The sequence below is a fragment of the Amblyomma americanum genome, chromosome 4 (assembly GCF_052857255.1).
Source record: "Amblyomma americanum isolate KBUSLIRL-KWMA chromosome 4, ASM5285725v1, whole genome shotgun sequence".
Classification (NCBI taxonomy): Eukaryota; Metazoa; Arthropoda; class Arachnida; order Ixodida; family Ixodidae; genus Amblyomma; species Amblyomma americanum.
Window position 1 is genome coordinate 161494373 of NC_135500.1, and position 18513 is coordinate 161512885.

The window sequence follows — 18513 nt, forward strand, 5'->3', positions numbered from 1 at the left end:
CACTGTTCACTTAATTACTGCCATGAAGCTATTCCTTGCTCCTTTCAGCAAGTCATTGGTGAGAAATAGCCCAGAATTTAACAGTACCTCTTTGATAACGCGGTCAAAGTCATGTTTCATATTATAGTTACTCGTGATGTAAATAGCACAGTTACTCTGCACTACGAATGGAGGAAAAAAATGAATAGGCCAGATCTTTTCGGTTTTAAGCCTCAGCAAATCGGCTTGGGATTCAAGCTGTGTGGAAACTATTTTCCTGAGCTGAGCACTACACGTCTATTTCAAGTGTAGAGCACATCATTACAACAAATTTTCTCTTAAAGGGACAGTGAGAACTCTATCAAATTTTTTTTGTTAGCAAACCCTGATAGTTCGGCATTGCATTGCTTTGATACCGCTTGTGTGGGAGCAAAAGATGAATTTATTTCAAAGAAATTGGGATTCGAAGCTGAAAAAGTTTTTCCCGCCGCTTCGGTTCAAACTCGAAAAATCTTATAACGTCAAGGCGCACTCTAATAACGTCATTGGAAGGAGTGACGTAAAACGGGACGTAGACGCAGACTCCGTGATTTCTGGCGGCTAGCGGTGCGGTCTAGCAGCAGCCGAAATGAAAGCTACCGTCGCCGCACGTTGAAGTCATGTATTGGGGTCGCCACCGTCGCTTCGTTTACGTTACGATGTATCCCGTTCCCGAACCCGACGACGAAGTTCTCGCAAAAACTCCGGCCTGCATTTCAGTGACCTCAGCCCCACAGAGCGAGCGATGCTTCTGAGGGAGCACGATTAGGTTAGGTGCCGGCGGGTCGTTTCTCCCTTCCTCAGTGAGCAGCCGTTGCAAATTAAATATCATAACCCCAGTGCGGGGAGTCGCGATGGGCCAGGACAAGGTCGGCGCGTCGCGCCCATCGGAGGCTGGCCGGGGATTTGGGGCCAACGGATTGTGATTCCTTGAACGGCGCGGTTGCACGGTGCAGCAGGCGGCGTCGAGGTCTCCCACGATTGCAAAGGCCAGGTTATTTATTTATTTTTTACCACAAAAAACGGATGGGTGCTCAAGGGCGCTCGAGTTTAAATTTGGCGACTTGAAAGTAATGCCGACGCACGACGCTTCAACGGCTTCCGCGCGTATCCGGAGGTACGGGGTCCACTGGATCGGACTTTCTCGCCCACTTGCATGTACCTTCAGATGTGCACTGTGAATGGACTAAATAAGCCGAGAGCTCGAAAAGAACAGCTCCGCCCAACTACGGAAGCTGTTGAATGACGTCACAACGCGCACTTCGCCGCGGAGTCGAATCGGTCTGGCCGGGCCGGCGGCGGCTGGCGCACTCTGCGCGAAATAGAGACATGTTCCAAGTCTCCGCCAGTGCGGTCAGACGAACGCGTCGGCGGTCAAGCGCAGTTCGAGTATAGAGCGTCTCGCTTTGGCGGACGTGACGTCGCCGTGCAGTGCGCGCGCGCGCTTTACGCCGGAGTATAAACGCGCCTTAACAGAGCCAGCGCTTAACTGCTAATCAACGTATTCAGTGGCGGCATCTATGGGAACCACTGAAGCCTCCCGCCCACTCACTGAATAAATAAAAAACCTGTGCCGAAACTCGAGTCCAGCCAGGGCCTTTGGCGTCTGAGGCGGAGACGCTGCCCCTCCGCCATGGTAACTCACGTTTTAACAGTGAATAAAAGCGCATCTAGTGAATGCATTCTTCCGATTCAAGTCTCCGCGCTTTCGCTACGTACATCCTGGCCTATCAGAGCTAGGCCATCAGTAATTTTTCTTAACTGTCTTGTACCTTGTCTCCCATCCCTATTAAACGATTTCTGTGTTAAGTAGTTTGAAGTTGACTGGCCGGAAATGTTTCGCCGGGCGAGCGTGCGAAGACAAAAGTGCTTTTTATACTGGGAGCTACCTTGCACGATCATCGACCATCGTTGCATCAGTTTTTCATCGACCGTGGCGATCATCTGACCAGCCTTAACAGGCTCCTTCAAAGGTTAACTAGCCCTTGAAGCGGCGCTTGGAGTTCCTCTGCTGTTCGGCGCTTGTAAATCGAGGCGCGTCAAAAACAAAACCACGGGGCACGCAAAGCTCATAGACGCGAAGCGCCATAACAAATCGAAACTCTATTGGCCCGGCCGCCTATGGCGCCGCCAAGCATGGGTTTTCTTTGCTTCCAAAATTCAGGTTGTCTTTTGTCTATCTTCCTTGTGTGATAAAAAGTGCATTATACGTTTTAAAGCAAAAGTTATTTCAATATTGAAGCGCGCAACTTTCCTTTGTCAGCCTCAGAGATTCCATGCAGGAAGGAAAATTCCTCCAAGGTTGCGGCTCTTGTCCTACGACGTCATCACGCTTGTACTTGCGAGATTGGCCTGTGGCGGCGATACCTGTATTTTGGTTCTTGATATTTTATGCCTTACAAGAGCTTTGTTTTCAGTAAGAGTGGTGTTTTTGTGATCAGGAGCTGGCATTCTATCGATACAAGCGAACTTCAATTTCTCCTTTGTTCCTTTAAGTACCGGGCTCATACAGTGAAACAAGACTTGTTGCATTCATTCCAGAAATCGCATGACGTCAATGTCCTCACGTAGCTCTCGTCGTCCCTATGCACTTCTGTCAGTGCATGCGTTCTTGCGTCATCTTCAAAGAGTCGTTACACAAGCCCTCTTTAATTTCACGCACCATTACGTGCTCAAGTCTAGAATGAAAGTTAAGCGTGGAAAGCGTCCTCGTAGCTTTTTTCTCTCCTAAATGAGTGCTGATATCTATCCACTTGACGGCCAGCAATTTCCCGGCTTACGCGTGGCCTGTCTTGCTTTGAGGCTATTACCTTTTGAGGCCCTGGCGTTCATGGCTCGAAGCAATAGGTTGCGCGCGCCAAGCCCGCGTCTTTCTGCATTTTTCGGATGTGATCGGGTGCATATTAGTGCAGCACTACCGCGTATGTCCGGCAAGCTCTTCGCCGCCAGCGCGTTGAGCATGCGTGCGTCTAGCCAGCGGCTAGATAAAGGCCTAGCGAGCAGCGCACGGGGTGCTGGGGGGGGGGGGGGGGGGGGGTGCGGGAGGGGGAGTTTAAGTGCGGGAGCATTGCCAGCGCACTTGGTGGTTCCAGTGGTGCGCACTAAAGTCATTTTAGCGCTGACCAGCCGCCGGCGACACCTTCACGGTTTGAGTTCGGCGGTAGGGCAGCGTGACAGCAGTACCTGGCGTGAATGGCTGAAACACCGGCAGCCGTGTCACTGTGTAGCGGGGAAGCTAGACTGTCGTCGCCTAGTTTGAGTGTCCTGTTTCTCCCGAGCATAGCTTTTAGAATCATTCCTCCGTTTCAGAGTTCGAACGCCGCCGAGTTGTTCAGATAGTGTAAACGCTGCCCATTCGCGTGGACCTCGAATCGAGTGAATTTGTTTTCCTGTTTATTTGAGTGTCCCGTTAGCTCGCAATAAACGGTGTCGTCTCAGCTTGTGGTGTGTCACTCGTCGGGCGATACCTTGTCTCCCTTACCCCTTTGAATAGGGAAGTTCTCTTATTTTAAAACTGCACTTCCTTTACATTGGGCTGTGCGTGCATGTGTATCCAAGCTATGACCCTTTACCACTTACACGTACGCATTTCATACATGTGATATGAAGAAAACCATAAATACAGTTGGAGCACAAATTTCGCGTAGGATTGAGCTTGCAACGCCCTTTAGATAGATAATGGCCTGTGTAAAAAGCCGACAGCAGTATGGTCGTTTGAGAATTCCCAAGCCTCGAACTGCAGAGACGAACAGAGCAGCAGGTGTATTTCATTTCTTCGCTTTACATTTCTCTACACTGCAGACAAGGTTTTCCAGCAACATGGTTGCACCACAGATCACGCCTTTAAATACTCTCCGTCTCCTTCCCTTCTAATAAAAGGAGCAGTCCAGTAAGTTATCTTCATGTATGGGAATAAACACCTGATTAAACAAGGTATTTCTTCAGCTCAGAGCGCTATTTTTGAAACAATTAATTTCACATAGTATGTTTTCTTGCCGTAGCGACAATAGTAACATAATTCTTCTCAAAGGAGATGCTTTTACCAACGGCGTCTTTGTGGACTGTGCCAGTTGGGCACAGTTTATCATGAGCGTGCGCGTCTGACAGTGTTTTAGTTTTTCTTATCCTTTCTTTCATATACATAAGCCATCAGCCTCCCGAAAAATTATGGAATAGCACATTTTTCCTATACGAACTTGTTTATGAGCATAGTTTTTACAGTAAAGTTCCAACGTAGTATTGAATATATGAGCAGATCTCTCGTCGCGAAGCTTGCAGGACTAAGTTTAAACGCTAGATTTTGCTACTCATCGGAATGTTAGAACATTCCCATTAATATGGCTATAGCATTATCTCACAATATTCCCCAGTTACCAGACAGTTAATTGCGATGTTTAAGAAAGCTGGACTTTTTTGCTTACTTTCATAGTGGAGTACCGCCATTTTTTTTATTGTCGTCCAGTTCATTGCTTTAGAACAGAAGCTGTACGAAATGTAAATGCAGAGTTTTATAAGTCCTTCACATTAACTGCTCCAAATAGTGCCAGTATTACCTAAGACCAGAACTGCCTAACACGAAACGAAACGTTTAGTTCAACGTACTTAAACCAACTTAATGTTATCAATAACTGCGATGATGTCGCTAAAAACAGATAAACCACTGGCGGTGGCGTGAAAGATTAGCGCTTTGAGACACACGCGTTGAAAAATAAAAGGAAGTATAATAAAATGCTACGAAAATGGTGAAGATCAAAAACGTTTCTGGCAGAAATTGCAGAAAAGCGTGTGCGGTGTCTTTTTATTCCTTCTTTTTGCGCTGTAGAGCTATGTGCCCTGTTTTTCGCCAGTAGAGAAAGGTATGGTGATGAGTAAAATCGAGAACTTTGTACCTGCACCCGGGTCCACTGCCCACCCGTCGTGCAGAGAACTTAAACTAATGTTATTTTCACGGTGACTTTTCCGATAACCCTGCTCGAGGTTTCTACAGTACGAACACTCTTGCAACATAAAACGGATTGCGTGTGACTGTTTGGTTTTTCGATGGCCTTTCATACCTCGGGCTCGAGCTGATTTGAATGACTTGACTTCTCAAGTCGCCGCTGAATAACATTTGCACAAATTCCATATCCTTGTGCTGATTGATATGTCTAACCAATTTTTTTTCTTACCGTTTTGTACGGCTCGTGATGCATTCCTGCTACTTTTTTTTGGTTGACGTTTTTCAAATCCTGAGCTTCGCTAGAATGAGATACATTGTAGATTTTAATAGGTAAAGTCTGAAAAAAATTTTCATTGATTTTGTTTTTTTGTTATTCTTTCTTTCTCTTGCCTACTGGGCTCTTTTCAAATGGTATTAATAATTTCGTAATCGATCTTTGAGAGTTTTTCGTAATACCTTTCTAAAATCTCTGCTTACCGCGCTATGTGCTTCAGAAATAAAACCAAATAAGTGAGCAAAGTAAACGTCTTTCATTCTAGTTCTCAATGGAATATCGTTAACCTGTATACGTGGTCATCGAGGGGACCAAAGAATTCACATATTGTTACGCTGAATTCTTTTTTGAGCCTCGTATGATACTACGGAAAGACTGGCACTGCTGGATGCATGAAGCTCCAGTCCATCAATCTGCGTTCAGAGTCGTGGCGCTGTTATAGTGGCTACCTCATCTTGCAACCGAGGAAGATTTTTTTAGGGTCGATGCAGTTTCTACAGGCCGATAGTGTCAGCTTTTACCTCTGTGCGATTTTAGTGTCAATGAATGAATAAAAATACCTTTATTGAACAAAATAAAGGCTACCGGGGTGGTTTCCTGCAGGTTTAGGAGTCTCAAAGCGTGAGCTTCACGTAGGGCCCGGTCCACTACCCATTTCTGGCCGGCGGGCTGAGCGGTCCGTAAAGCAGTCTCCCAGGAGGAATGAATGGCATGCGGAATGGGGCCGCTGCCTCTAAAAGGTAGCCAGAAATATCGCCTTTTGAAGGCGGCCTGAATTCTATGGAATGATGGGCTCCGAGACTGCAAGCGGATATAATATAAAATTGGTCACAGTGCTGAGCTGGAATTACATGAATCACTTTTTCTTTTACATTATCGGTCTGTCGGATGTTCATGTAGAGGTTGATGTCCAGGCCGCACAAGTTTTACTGACAGTCATAGACAGCTCAGCCTTCGATCATTTTAGGAACATCTAGTAACAACCACTGGCGTTACTGGCATCTGAGGTGCTTTTAAAGCACGTTTCAAACAGTGCCGGCAGACTACGAACTGTAATGCAATTTTATACTCTTGTTAAGAGCCCGAGTCATGCGTTTGAGCGTGTTTCCTTAGAAGTAGTTAATTTTTAGGCATCAGCACTATCTTTCGTATGAAAAACGCTTGCAGAAGGGGCTTTCTTGTTTGCATGTGGTGTGATGCATCCTCGCAGTTAGGCTTAACACATTTTCTTCTGAATGATAAACCGATTACAAATATGTAGTTCTAAAGAAAGGAAACCGTTCAAAATGCGCTGCTTGTCATTACTCACCGAAGTCCAATGTCCGCACCCTGACCACCTCGGACTGCGGGCCGGCACCTTTTGCGTTGAATGCTTGCACAGTAACTGCGTACTCCGTAGAGCGCCGCAGGCCAGAGAGTTCATAGCTGAGTCGATGCGGTGGTGGCTCCACCGCTGCACCTGCTGCTCCCATTTCGGTGCGGCTGACCGCGTGGTCGTGGCTGACTGGAGCCGATAGCAACGACGGAGAAGCGTCGAATGTCTTGAAAGTGAACGCGTCGAGGCTGGACAGCTCTCGGTACCCAACGTAGTAGCCTTCGATTTGATCGTCCGTCTTTGTATGGCGCGGGTTCTGATGAAACCGTTCAAGAAAGGGAGAGAAGAAAAGGATCTAGAAGCGACTTATTTTAGCTACTTAGTTATCGTGTGCTCTTTATCAAATTCAGCTGAACGTACAAACGGCAAAAAAAAAAACATGCACATACGTTGAGGAAACACGGAACCGAAGAGCTGCATTTTTCTCTTTTCTTTTCCTGTGCCGCTTATTTTTGTGCTATTAACATTCACATAGATTGCACATGAATCCACACCATTATGCTGCTGAGCTACTAAATTTAAGACGGTAATCATCCCGACCACTCTTCGTAAGTACTTTGTACTTTCGTTTATCTTGTTCTTTACATCCGTTTGCCGGTGTATGTCACAGACAGGCTAGCGAACTGGATGGACTCCTGGTTACCGACCACCTATTTTGTTCTTTCCTACTTTGCACCAACTGTGTTACCAGATTAAAGCCGTATACATTGGCTGCCGTCACGCTAAATTTATTTTCTTTTATAAAACGAGATGATGCACTCGCAAGACGGTGACGCACAAACTAGCGCTCTGTCCCGCTGGAGGATCATTTGACGTCTTGGCTTCCTGTGCACATTTAAAAGCCACATTTCCACACAGATCCCAATAACCACACTGTGTAATTAAGGCATTACGCATAAAGCATTTTAGAATTTTTTTTTTGCGCACGAAGCGTTTCATAGGGCAGAAAAAAAGAAACTTCCATGAAAACAGGGGATAATGAGAAATGTTTATTAGATGAACATTTGAGTTCGTTATCGCTCGATTTTATCTTCGCCAACACATGCCACCTGCAATCAGTTACGCTTTAATCACGTTAGGTTGTTGGAGAGTCAGTTTTTTACAGCCAGCCAGTTTCTAAGTTAAACCTTGAAGCTGCATTCGCGCCAGTCAAGACCGTGTCGAACATAATGCAGTCCTTCATAGAGTGCGAATGAGTTAGCCAGAAGGATACCAGTCTTTATTCACGCACATTTAGAATGTGGCAAACTTATCACACTCAGTCAAATGAGGTATATATATAGCGGTTCTACCGAGGAGAGAAAAGCATGACACTCACAAACTGACTTCCCGAATAAAAGCAATGTTCAAAAGCCCCGAAGGGCTGTCGCCATTTTCCACATAACGTCAGAAAGCCGAAATGCGAGAATCGTGTCGTAACTTCTTTTCTAGAAGGAACGACACAGAAATGCGGATCTACGAACTCCGCGAACGAAGATCTTTCTGTCGGAAGTTGTGAAACCTCCCAAATTGGAAATCCGACGCGTCGCTCGACACGTCTGCCACTGAATGCGGAGTAAAATTACTTCGAATAATTATCAGCAATGGACTGAACTCAGAGCGCAGTCGTTGAGAAGGATTTTCAAGTAACGCACTCAGTCCGCCCACCCGCATGAGTAGCTCAAAAGTTCCAGACAGCTCAGTAATTGAACATGCCGGGCCACATTTGCAGCTTTTGATATTTGCACTCCAGAGCGTCTCAGACTAGGAAAGATTATTAATAAGAAAGCGTATTCCATAGAAAACAAGAGGATAGAAGAAGCCATTGGGTTTCGAAAGCCCGCTAAGGCGACAGAGCTTTCTTTTGATTTTATTAAGTGTTGCCCGCATATCAGAGAAATTTGGATGGAAGTGCCACATTAAAGCGACGAATAGGTTTATAATCGTAGTTTTTCCAGTTTCTTAATTTTTTAACCCCGTATAATCTAAATACTCACGTCGAATGAAACGGATATGGTCCTTGTGTTCGTTGAAGTCGCTTGGACGTTCTTTGGTGGGAAGCGGGGAGCTGCAAAAAAATAAAAAAGCTTAAAACTCAATGCCGGTCGGTTTAAAATGGAAAGGAAAGCAGCCACAGCAAGAAAAGCGTCCGATTGAAGAAATATTTTCTGCGACATCGGAAGAAGGTCGGTTCTCAACAAGCTTGTTTTATATTACCAGGTTCTTCGATATATTTTGTTGTTTTCTGCCTCACTGCTTCGTGTGACCGTTTCCTGTTGTAGTTATCGGAACTTTAAAGTCTAGTGCTTTCTGTTGTTTTGCTACTGCCTTTTTATCCGTTCAGGTTTGGAAAAAGTTTGCTTTGCTATGCTTGCAGATCACACTTGTGTTAAGCGGTCTTGATACCTAGCGTGTCTTCGCCAAAGCAAAACAATATTATATGCCAGGGTCAACCTATTTCTATCAGGCGCTAACTTTGCACAGAATAACATGAAAACAAATACTAAAGATCTTTCAGTCGAAGTAGAGTAAAAGCAGTGAACTCTAAATGCTCTGCTGAAATTATCCGTGAAATATGGCAACATTTGTCTCACTGTGGAAAGTTTGTTGCAGGTTTTTTTCTTGTACTAGAACTCAAATTTATGTCATGTAGTTAGCTTATTTCAAACGTTTATCTCGCTGTTCCTTTCCTTAAAATTCAAAATTTAAAATTTCTCGCTTCTGCCTTACAGCTCCTTACATGTACTCAAGAAGTGCATTTGTTCGCCTTACATAAGGAACTGCAGATAGCTGCAGTTCCTTATAGCTGCAGTTTCTTATGTACACAACCGCCGTGGTGGCTGAGTCGTTATGGCGCTCGGCTGCCGGCCCGAAAGACGCGGGTTCGATCTCGGCCGCAGCGGTCGAATTTCGATGGAGGCGGAATTCTAGAGGCCCGTCTACTGTGCGATGTCAGTGCACGTTAAAGAACCCCAGGTGGTCGAAATTTCCGGAGCCCTTCACTACGGCGTCTCTCATAGCCTAAGTTGATTTGGGACGTTAAACCCCTATAAACCAAACCAACCTTATGTACATATAGCTGTTGGCTCTGCGCACACTGCCAACCAGCCCACAGCTTCAACACAAGTTTCAGCCGTATTGCAGTGCGCATTAGCTTCTTAGTTTCGTAGCCTCACAAACATATTATTGATCCCATCATAAAGGTCTACACTGGTTAATTTGTTTTTGTGTGTCTACGTTTGTTTCAGCAGATGAGTTGTGTAAACAAAGCTGGAAAGTTGTAAACTCTTCTAGAAGTAGCCCTTTAGGCTACTTGCTCTGATATATCGAAGAGATACGTTTCTGTCACTATGCCTGTCACCTCTAAACTGCATCATCGCTTCTAAAAGATGTCTCAGGTAAACCTGTGTGGAAATACTACAACTAGGTAATTATGTGATAGCTCGTGTCAATTTTAAATCAAACAATGAGAGTACGTTTCATGTAACAAAATTATTTTTACGTTTCCAGACAATGCAGGTTACTCACAGTCCCGTTTTGACGACAAAGAACTCATAGTGTCGAGTGCAATGAAGCGAGTTATTTTTCGTAGCGAACAGTGATAATCACTTTTAAATAATTCCTCCTTCTGCCCTATAGTGATTGAGAAAATGTGCAATAACAAAAAAAAAACGACAACGTGATCTCGAGGAAGTACGCCCTATATCTTGAATATTTTGTCTGCTCTGTAGAAAGCTCACATCGTCTTTTCCCTTAGTATGGAAGGCGGAGGTGTTTTCCTCTCGGCTCATCTCTTTCGACAGGGTACAAGCTTAGTCAGAAGATCCGCTCACAACGGAAAGCTTTGAGGCAGCCTGTTGAAAAAGTTGACAGGCCAGAAGTTCACCTGCCTCCATGCGTCCCTCCCACTAACCGGCCCTATGACAAGTGGCTTTGACACGTCGTAGAATATATTGCTTTACCCTTCAATCTTCAGGGTTATTACGAGTATTTGCCTTGTTTTGAAAACGGCAAGAAGCATAACTCCTGTATTTAGATTCTTTTAATATCGGATAAAAGCAGTTGTGTCGACAGTAACCGTAAACCATTTACTTGTTCAGAGTGCAATTCAGTAAGCTATAGCTAAAGTAGAAACCTGCATTGTCGCCACACTCTTATCACCCCTTAATTCTAATGGTGCTAACTTTTACAAACGGTATGATGGAGCGAGTCAGACCACTCTTATGCTCACTGGCCGAGGGCCACACTGTATAATATGATGAAACAAAAAGAGAAGCATGGAAAGCACGGCTTGGTTTAATTAAGTTCGTCGATATTTACACCGAGCAAACTGGGCGTCCGAACAAGCCACTGGAAAAGAGCGGAATGTAAGTGCATATCAAAGCCGTGCAAAGACTAATGAGTTCATAAAACCTGAGTCAACGGAGGCCTGCTGCTGGGCGGTTCAGCGAAGTCCAGAACTCGACGTTTCAGTGTTTAACGTCTTGGAAAGCGGTTATTTTTGCATCGGCCACATTTTCTCGCGTCGTTCGCGCTTTCAGTCATCCGCAACACCTTTCGGAGTTCACACTGCGCCATTAAAGCAGTCTTAACTTATGTCTGTGCCAGCCTTACCCTAAACTCTGGCGGTGCTAGGTAACGGGCACGAATTTTCAGAAAAAATGAAATGGCTTCCAAAAGTGCTTACTGAAATTGCCTAAATTACAGGAGAGGCTGCGAGCTAAACCTCACTAGGGCTGATGGAGCAGTGGACGCTTGACGGGCTTCTTTGCCGCAGTATCTTTCTCCCTCCGCAGCCGCAAGAAGCGACAAAAATGAAAACACCAAGTACCGGGGTGCATATTTGCTGTCCCTCGCGGAGTAACACTCTCGGCAGGAGGCCTAATTGGCCGACCTTTACAGCGTTCGCAGAACGCGAGGCTATAATTTTCGTTAGCTGCAGTACGGACTGTGTATTTCGGACAGTGATATTTTGTTTTTTTTAACCACTGACCAATTATTAGTAACGCATTCTCAATTGTGATGCGTGGGTGAGTACCTGCGGCAGAAAGGTAATGGTCATTGGGGAAGCCACGTTAGCGCACAGCTTTGTGCTGATGAATTCGTGCTTCGTATAAACCACGTGGTCAATACGTAAAAAAAAATAAAAAAAGTCGTGTTGATGCTACTTACGCGTGCTGAATCCAAGCACGACATTGCCGTAAAAAGGCGCTGCGCTTCTGCTAGACGAATTCAGTGCGTGATGCTCTTACTCAGAGAACGCCACGTGTGGAATGTAACAGATTCCTCGAAAGTCTCAGTTACAGTCCAGCCCACATCAAGAACCGGCTAAAGGTACGACATACTGCGCAGATATGGGACTGAACTTTAGCGAAAATCTGCAGTAACGTGCAGTCTTTGTCAAAAGTATACAGCCCAAGGGGCCTGCTTCTGAGCCCTGCAGCGAGGCTCTTCATTTATATTCAGGGACCCTAATATCAGGAAGGCGGGAGGTACTTGAGTCCACAACCTTCCGAAGCTTAGGATTGACAAATTTGCAAAAGAGCCCCGCCACACGGCTTGGAAGCAGACTCCTTGGGCTGCATATTTTTAACAGAGACTGTGAATTTTTTTATGCCTGTATTACAGCCCACAATCTGAGCTCTTCACAACCACGGCCTCCGTAGCATCAAGGGAGAGGACGTATCTTGCCAACCTAAAGCAATTAAACTAAAGGCATGCTCTTTTTTTAACTACCTTTTTTTGACGGGCAGCAGCCACGTATTTCGAAGCTGTGGCTCCTCTATTGTTTTCACTTCGTTCCGAACAACCTCAAGCTTTGCTGGCTGCATAACTCAGGCTGCGCGCCTCAATTCCCCTTTTCCCTTCAGCTTATAAATTTCAGGCAATGTCGCATTGATCGTATTTCTATTGTTTTGTGATCCGATTGCATTGTATTTTCAGTCCTTGATAGTTACGGAAGTTTCTAGGCCATTAGTAATTGTTTCCTCACGTCTATCCGACGTACTCGCCTATCATCTTTTGTAGAGGCCTTTCATTCACAGGCTGCACTTCGCAGCGGTTCTCTGAGCAGTTAATAGCTGCTTTTCTTCTGCGTCAACACAAACTGCCGTAAAAATTGCCGGCCTATGACTATAAAACACAGATGGATGCGGCCTTAGTCTAGTTAGTCTTCTCTAAAAATATTGCTGCTCAGTTCTTTTTTGCTCGCTTCCAGGCAAAACAGTATGAGCTGTTGAGGAGAGAATCAACGGCGAAATGCATTGCTCCTTGTTTCCCGAAAGGCAGTAAGGAAAGCATGTTCCTTGACCTCTTCACAGGAAGATAGAGTGAAAGGCGGATGTCGACTGAATAGCTTTTTCGGGCTGCCACCGACCGCGCGTTAAAGGCCTTATAGAAATAGCTTTAGTGCTTTTCAGGAAGACGCACGACATGCTTCTTCGCACCGCGAGAAAAGCTCCTTAACTATAGACTACTTTGAAATAATTGAACGAAGAGGTAGATCCTGGGGAGCGCAGACATCTACTTAAGGTAGTGTAACACTTAATGGGCTATGCTTTGGTTAGAACAACTAAAACGGCAAAAATTCTTGTATTTCCTTAATCACCAGAATTTCTCAATGATATGAACAACACTCACGTTCCTTCGATGTAGTGAACTCAACAGAGCCGCTGTAGTCACTGATGCCCAGGACATTGTCCGCTCGAACCCGCAGCTGGTAGGCGGTGGTAGGCAGCAGTCCGCGAACAGTGGCTTTCGTCTCGAGGCCCGATACCGTCAGGGTGTCCTGCCACACTCCTGAGTGGGATACGAATGTGGCAAAAATAAATACCACCGTGAAATATGCAAAAGGAGGAAGGAAGGCGTACTCGAAATGTTTAGTGTCCACACGCTGAAATAATAATTTCGCTGCAGAAGGCGCACGAAAACTTTTCCTGCACAAAATGCTTTTCATCTTGCGTTTTTCTGTGCAGTGATTGACCTGCCTAACGACAGTTGCTCTTGTTGTAACGTCGACCTCAATGTTCACCGTGTTTTCCACGGTCAGAAACTGGAGGAAGGGGCCCCTAGTGCGAATGAACTCATTGCGCAGTGCCTCAAATTTTTATTGTTCTTGTTTAGTTTTTCGTAACCCATTGCGCCATCTCTCCGACAGAGGATGATCAAAAAGAATAAACACATAGCAACGCAATCAGAAATGTCTTTCCTGGCAATCATATATTTTCCTCTTATATTTTATTTTCTACTAGTTTTTTTCGCTATTTCTTCTACAAAGTGAGACATACCCGCCGACATCGAGATCGCGGCCTTACTGCCAGTTACGCAACAAAGGCGAGCACAGCCTTCATCATGAGCGAACCAAGGTCAGTCCGACTGAAAAACTCAGGCGGCTCATGCGTAGTCAAGGGTAGTGCACAAACCAATTATTTTTTTATGTTTCTTCTGGTTCCCTGATGCACTGATTGAAACCATCAGAAACGAAACAAGCATGTTCTCTTATCAATGTAAATTATAGCAACAGAGTGCATGAGAAAGGAAGAAAGATCTGGGACCGAACTTTTCTTCATACAACCTAAAAGGTTTCTGACTTTAACCGCTGCACCGCATCCTTAGCTAGATTTGTTGTGCCGACAGAGCCTTCGGCACTAAGTGCCAACCGGAAAGAGGATCCAGCAATAGATCTTCTTAAAGCTTTGAATTTTGATTCCATGAGAGGATATGGACGCATTTAGGTACATATATGTCAATTTTCCACGCATTTTAATGCATACTTGCAAACGAAAACAAAATTATTAATCTTATTGATTCATTCAGGTTGACAAAAGCTAAACAAGATTTCTTTCCGCAATCGCAGTCGCGAAAGTTTTTTTCTTGCTTGCTTTTTCATTCTTTACTCTGCTTTTCTTCCTCTACTTCGGAAACCACCTAGAATAAGTTTTAAAGCAGAGTATACATTTCTGACTGAATATGCTATATAAATCATTTGCATATACTGCAGTCTCCTTCAAACACAGCGTGAAAGCCGCTTCAACTTTTTCTGTTGTTGCCAAGTTTTAGCTTTTCAGGCTTTGCTTCACCCGACGGAAGAAAAAAAGTCTGGGCAGACCCAATCTGAGCGATTGGAAGGGTGATAGAGCGTTCGCATAGGTTCTACTTCGCCTGAGCTCTTACACGTAGCAACTTGTGTCTCGGCGCACTGTCACGATACAGAGTCCAGATACCGGCGATCCCTCTTCCGACGCGACGCATTCATCACCTGACCCGCTAGAGCAGTTGCACGTAAAACTGAGCGTTCACTGTTTGTTGGGCGAGCAGTAACTCACCGTGGACCACACCCTTCGAGACAAAGAAGACGATGAGCAATAATTCCACAATTTCTCCGCTCATGTTGGTTATTCAGTTTTTTCTTTTGCGAAGCCTCTCATTCCTGTTTTAATGTTCCTTAGCCAAATAAATCCTGTGTTTTTTGTTACTTTTCATTGTTCCTATATGCATTCAAAATTATTGTAGAATCTCAGCGCTCGATTTGTGAAGTTTAACGCAAATCTTTAACGCAAAACGCTTTTCATTTGCGTTCGGCGCTTCGATTACTGAAGCCGCCACGTAAAAACTGCTCGCGCCAGGTGCGATCCTACTTCTGTAAAGCCTCGGAGACAACTGAGGCAGGTCTCTTTGAATTGCTCAATTCTCCAAAACGTTCATTTCTAGGGAGCCTACCCAGCAACTCGTCCCCTTCGCTAGGCAAAATCGGTCGTGAGAATTTCTGGATGAATCCCCGTATAACTATGTACTCAGGACATCAGACCAAATGAACCAGGATTCCTAAAAATATGTTTTTTGATATATCAAGATGAGTTTTGCGGCGTTGCAATGCCAGTGTTGGCGGACATCCGAAAACATGTCAGTCATGTTTACTAAGAAGCTCGATAAAAAATTTTTGATTGGTATACCTCCGTAAGTAATACGGTTAGGCACCTGGATTGAAGCTGATAATTTGTAGCCGGTCGTATAAGAGTTTAAAACTTCTAAAGCACGTTTACCAAGAGCGGTGTGGAAAAAATAAAATTTCGCTGTCGCGCATCATTTTGAAAAAGCGTGTGTCTTCTCTGCGCCCGAAGCGACGCCAATCTATACATGTCGCTCCGTGGTGCACAGGAAGGAGGACATTCTCTCTCTTTCCTGGCTGGAACAGCAAGAAAGCGGCAAGCACTGATGCCCAGGAGGCAAAGTGAACGTCACGTGATGCGCCACGTAGTGCTGCTTAGTGATGTACAACGCTTCGCGACGCGGGCGAAAAAGTTGTGGGGCGGCGGATATTTGTTGTTCCACAGCGCCGAAGGAATTTCCGTTTTGTAAAAGTGATGCGGCCAGAAACTTCAAGACTACTATACGAAGCCTTGAAACTGAGAAATCCATATAACTTCAGCTGCCAGTTTGATGCTGCATGCTCAACAAAAACGCATAGACCAGAATATCCATTAGGCGATTGTTTTGGGGTCTTATATCTCGCATTCTTGAGTGAATTATTATGTATGGCGCTGCGCTTCCCTAAACACGCCAAAGGAATTCAGAGCGCTCGGCGGAGCCACATATTATTGCCGTGCACAAACGCAGACTAGAAAGGGCAAAGCGGCTATCTGCAACCGCATTATAAAGTAGCATTGAGGGACACAATGCCCTGTAAACATAGCCTGCGCTCACATTTCAGCGGCTCGTGACCGAGTGACGACCGACGAGCTCAACAGCAGTAGCCTGATATTTCGTTCAAATAGCGCATTTTCAGTTTGCTTCCACAAGAGTTTTCAAAGCAAAACCCATGCAGCAGTTTACGAGAGATATCATCGTATTGTGCTGTCCAAAGATGCTCAAAAACTATTCGGAAGTGGAACACTAAGGAGAGTTAATGCGTCTTATTTTCTTTCCAATGATGTGAAATTGCATGGAAGCTATGCTCTTTATTCCCTTCGCCTGAGGCACCGGTGGCCCTTTTCTCGGTTTCCGTTTCGAAGTAAGCCCTGTAATTTTAGATTGTCTGGCGGCAGTAAAATGCTACTTTCCTGCTTTCTTAACTATATGACGTTACAGATGATAACTAACCAAATAACATTAATTTCATGGAATCCCTTTAGTGAGTTTTCATACCTAATCATTGTTGTTGTTAGCCGTTGAGTGTAATAATGCAAAATTGCCGGCATCAAGTACGTATTCAAGAGACACGGTTTGAAAGCAGTGATTGTAAGAGAAAGAGCATCGTTAACCGATCAGCTTGATGAAAAATAACAGCAGCAAAAGTATCTCGTTGAAAACCTAGGTACCTGGACCAAAGTTTCTTAAATGGCACGTGTTTCCTCTGAAGAGCAATAGACAACATTTAGCCAACTATTCAGGAGAGGCATCTTGTCTAGATATTCCGAGCTACCAGCGTTTAAATAATAAATAATTTTGCTGTAGCTGTGTCGCTTTTACTACATAGGTTTAGTCACGTTCTGATACTTTCGTGGGTAAAGTACATGCGAAGAGTGGCAAATTAAATTACAACAAACTCCTAGAAGGTCGAAGTTGTGAAAGTGGCGCAGCGATTTTCTTTCAGAAGTGAAATCTGCGCGGCTAGAGAGACAAAACGCGAGAAAGTCAACTCAATTTGTATTTCATAATCTTGAACAAGTTATCGTGCATTGGTTCCAAACACAAAAAAAATTAACCTGATCTGCAACCATTTCGCTACTCGTATGCAAGCGAATGCGGTAGTTATCTTCAAGAAATAACCGCCGCAAAAAGTGTACATTTAGACCCTTGTCTTCGTATGACCTTTTTCAGCAGGAAAAGATGAACTTTATTTAATATGGACAGAAATTGGCTCAATGGCTCTTATTAGGGACTGAAACAGAGTTAAAGCTCACCATCGGTCGTCTTCCAGTGAAGAACGTACTGTGTGATGGGAGAGTTTCCAGTGAATGGAGCGGACCATGTGACCCGTGCTGTGCGGCTTCCGACCTCCCGCACGTCAACGTCGCTTGGAGGATCAGGAACATCTGGACAAGGAAGAAGCCGTTTATAATGCTTTAGAACGCATCCTAAACTGTTTCCAAATGAAGTAACTAGACAGGAATGGCTGATTGAAAGGCAAGACGAGAAAGAAACAAACAGCACGCGCAGGCGAGAAGGGGTGTATCGAATTTTTATTTATTAGTTCACTTGGTTTGTGCATAATTTCAGTCATTTTCATATTGGAGATGCCGGGCTGCACTCCTAACGTCACACCCGTTAGTTGACACTCATGTCACCTCTGAGTCGCTGGCTCTGTAACAGAAGGGAACCACCATAGAATAAGAAGACCAAAGTTGGTTGACGGCCATATTGAGGGTATGTGTGACAGAAGCCGAAAGTTTGCTTTTAATGCGGTTTGAAACCAAACACATCTGAATTCAGCCCACTCTCCCAAGTTATGGCGTGGTAGGTAGTGCGTTACTCACAGGATAGCCTAACTAGTAAAAAGCAACAGCTTTACGCTAACTGTGCACGCCCAATCATTTTTGATACGCGAAGCTCTGAACTGCATCCTCCAGCTCAAAAGACCCAAGGAAGTGGTTTTTTGGTCATAAACAATTTGTTTTGCAAATTTTTGCCGATGATAATATTTACATCATTTATTATTTATGCGATCTGCTATAGTTGGAAGTTGAGCGTGTTGTTATAAAGCACAAAGGGCAAAAAATTTTCTAGAATAAACTAATTGTCCTTATTCGTCACGTACCACATAATTACCACACAATTTGTGCTCTAATAATGCTCTTTTTATGTAGTGCGGTATCTATACATTTAATATAAATTTATTTCTTTATTAAAAATTTGGATAGCCTCTAGAACCGAAACAAAAACAAGTAAAACGAGCGAGGATGGCCGAAAATGAACATTTCTTGTAAACTA

At 44.5% G+C, this 18513-nt stretch overlaps 1 protein-coding gene across 2 annotated transcripts in view; it reads right to left on the bottom strand.

The window, feature by feature from the left end:
- Nucleotides 1–18513, bottom strand: part of LOC144128603 (cell adhesion molecule Dscam1-like) — a 239036-nt gene that overhangs the window by 15458 nt on the left and 205065 nt on the right. For both annotated transcript variants that reach the window (XR_013313807.1, XM_077662134.1), the window contains exons 15-18: nucleotides 17487–17618; nucleotides 13225–13383; nucleotides 8583–8653; nucleotides 6541–6862 (exon numbers count right to left, since the gene is read on the bottom strand). Coding sequence is in view for 1 of the 2 variants with exons in the window: in XM_077662134.1 (XP_077518260.1) it covers nucleotides 6541–6862; nucleotides 8583–8653; nucleotides 13225–13383; nucleotides 17487–17618 (684 nt within the window). In the remaining variant the exon portion in view is untranslated. The remainder of the gene's footprint in view (nucleotides 1–6540; nucleotides 6863–8582; nucleotides 8654–13224; nucleotides 13384–17486; nucleotides 17619–18513) is intronic.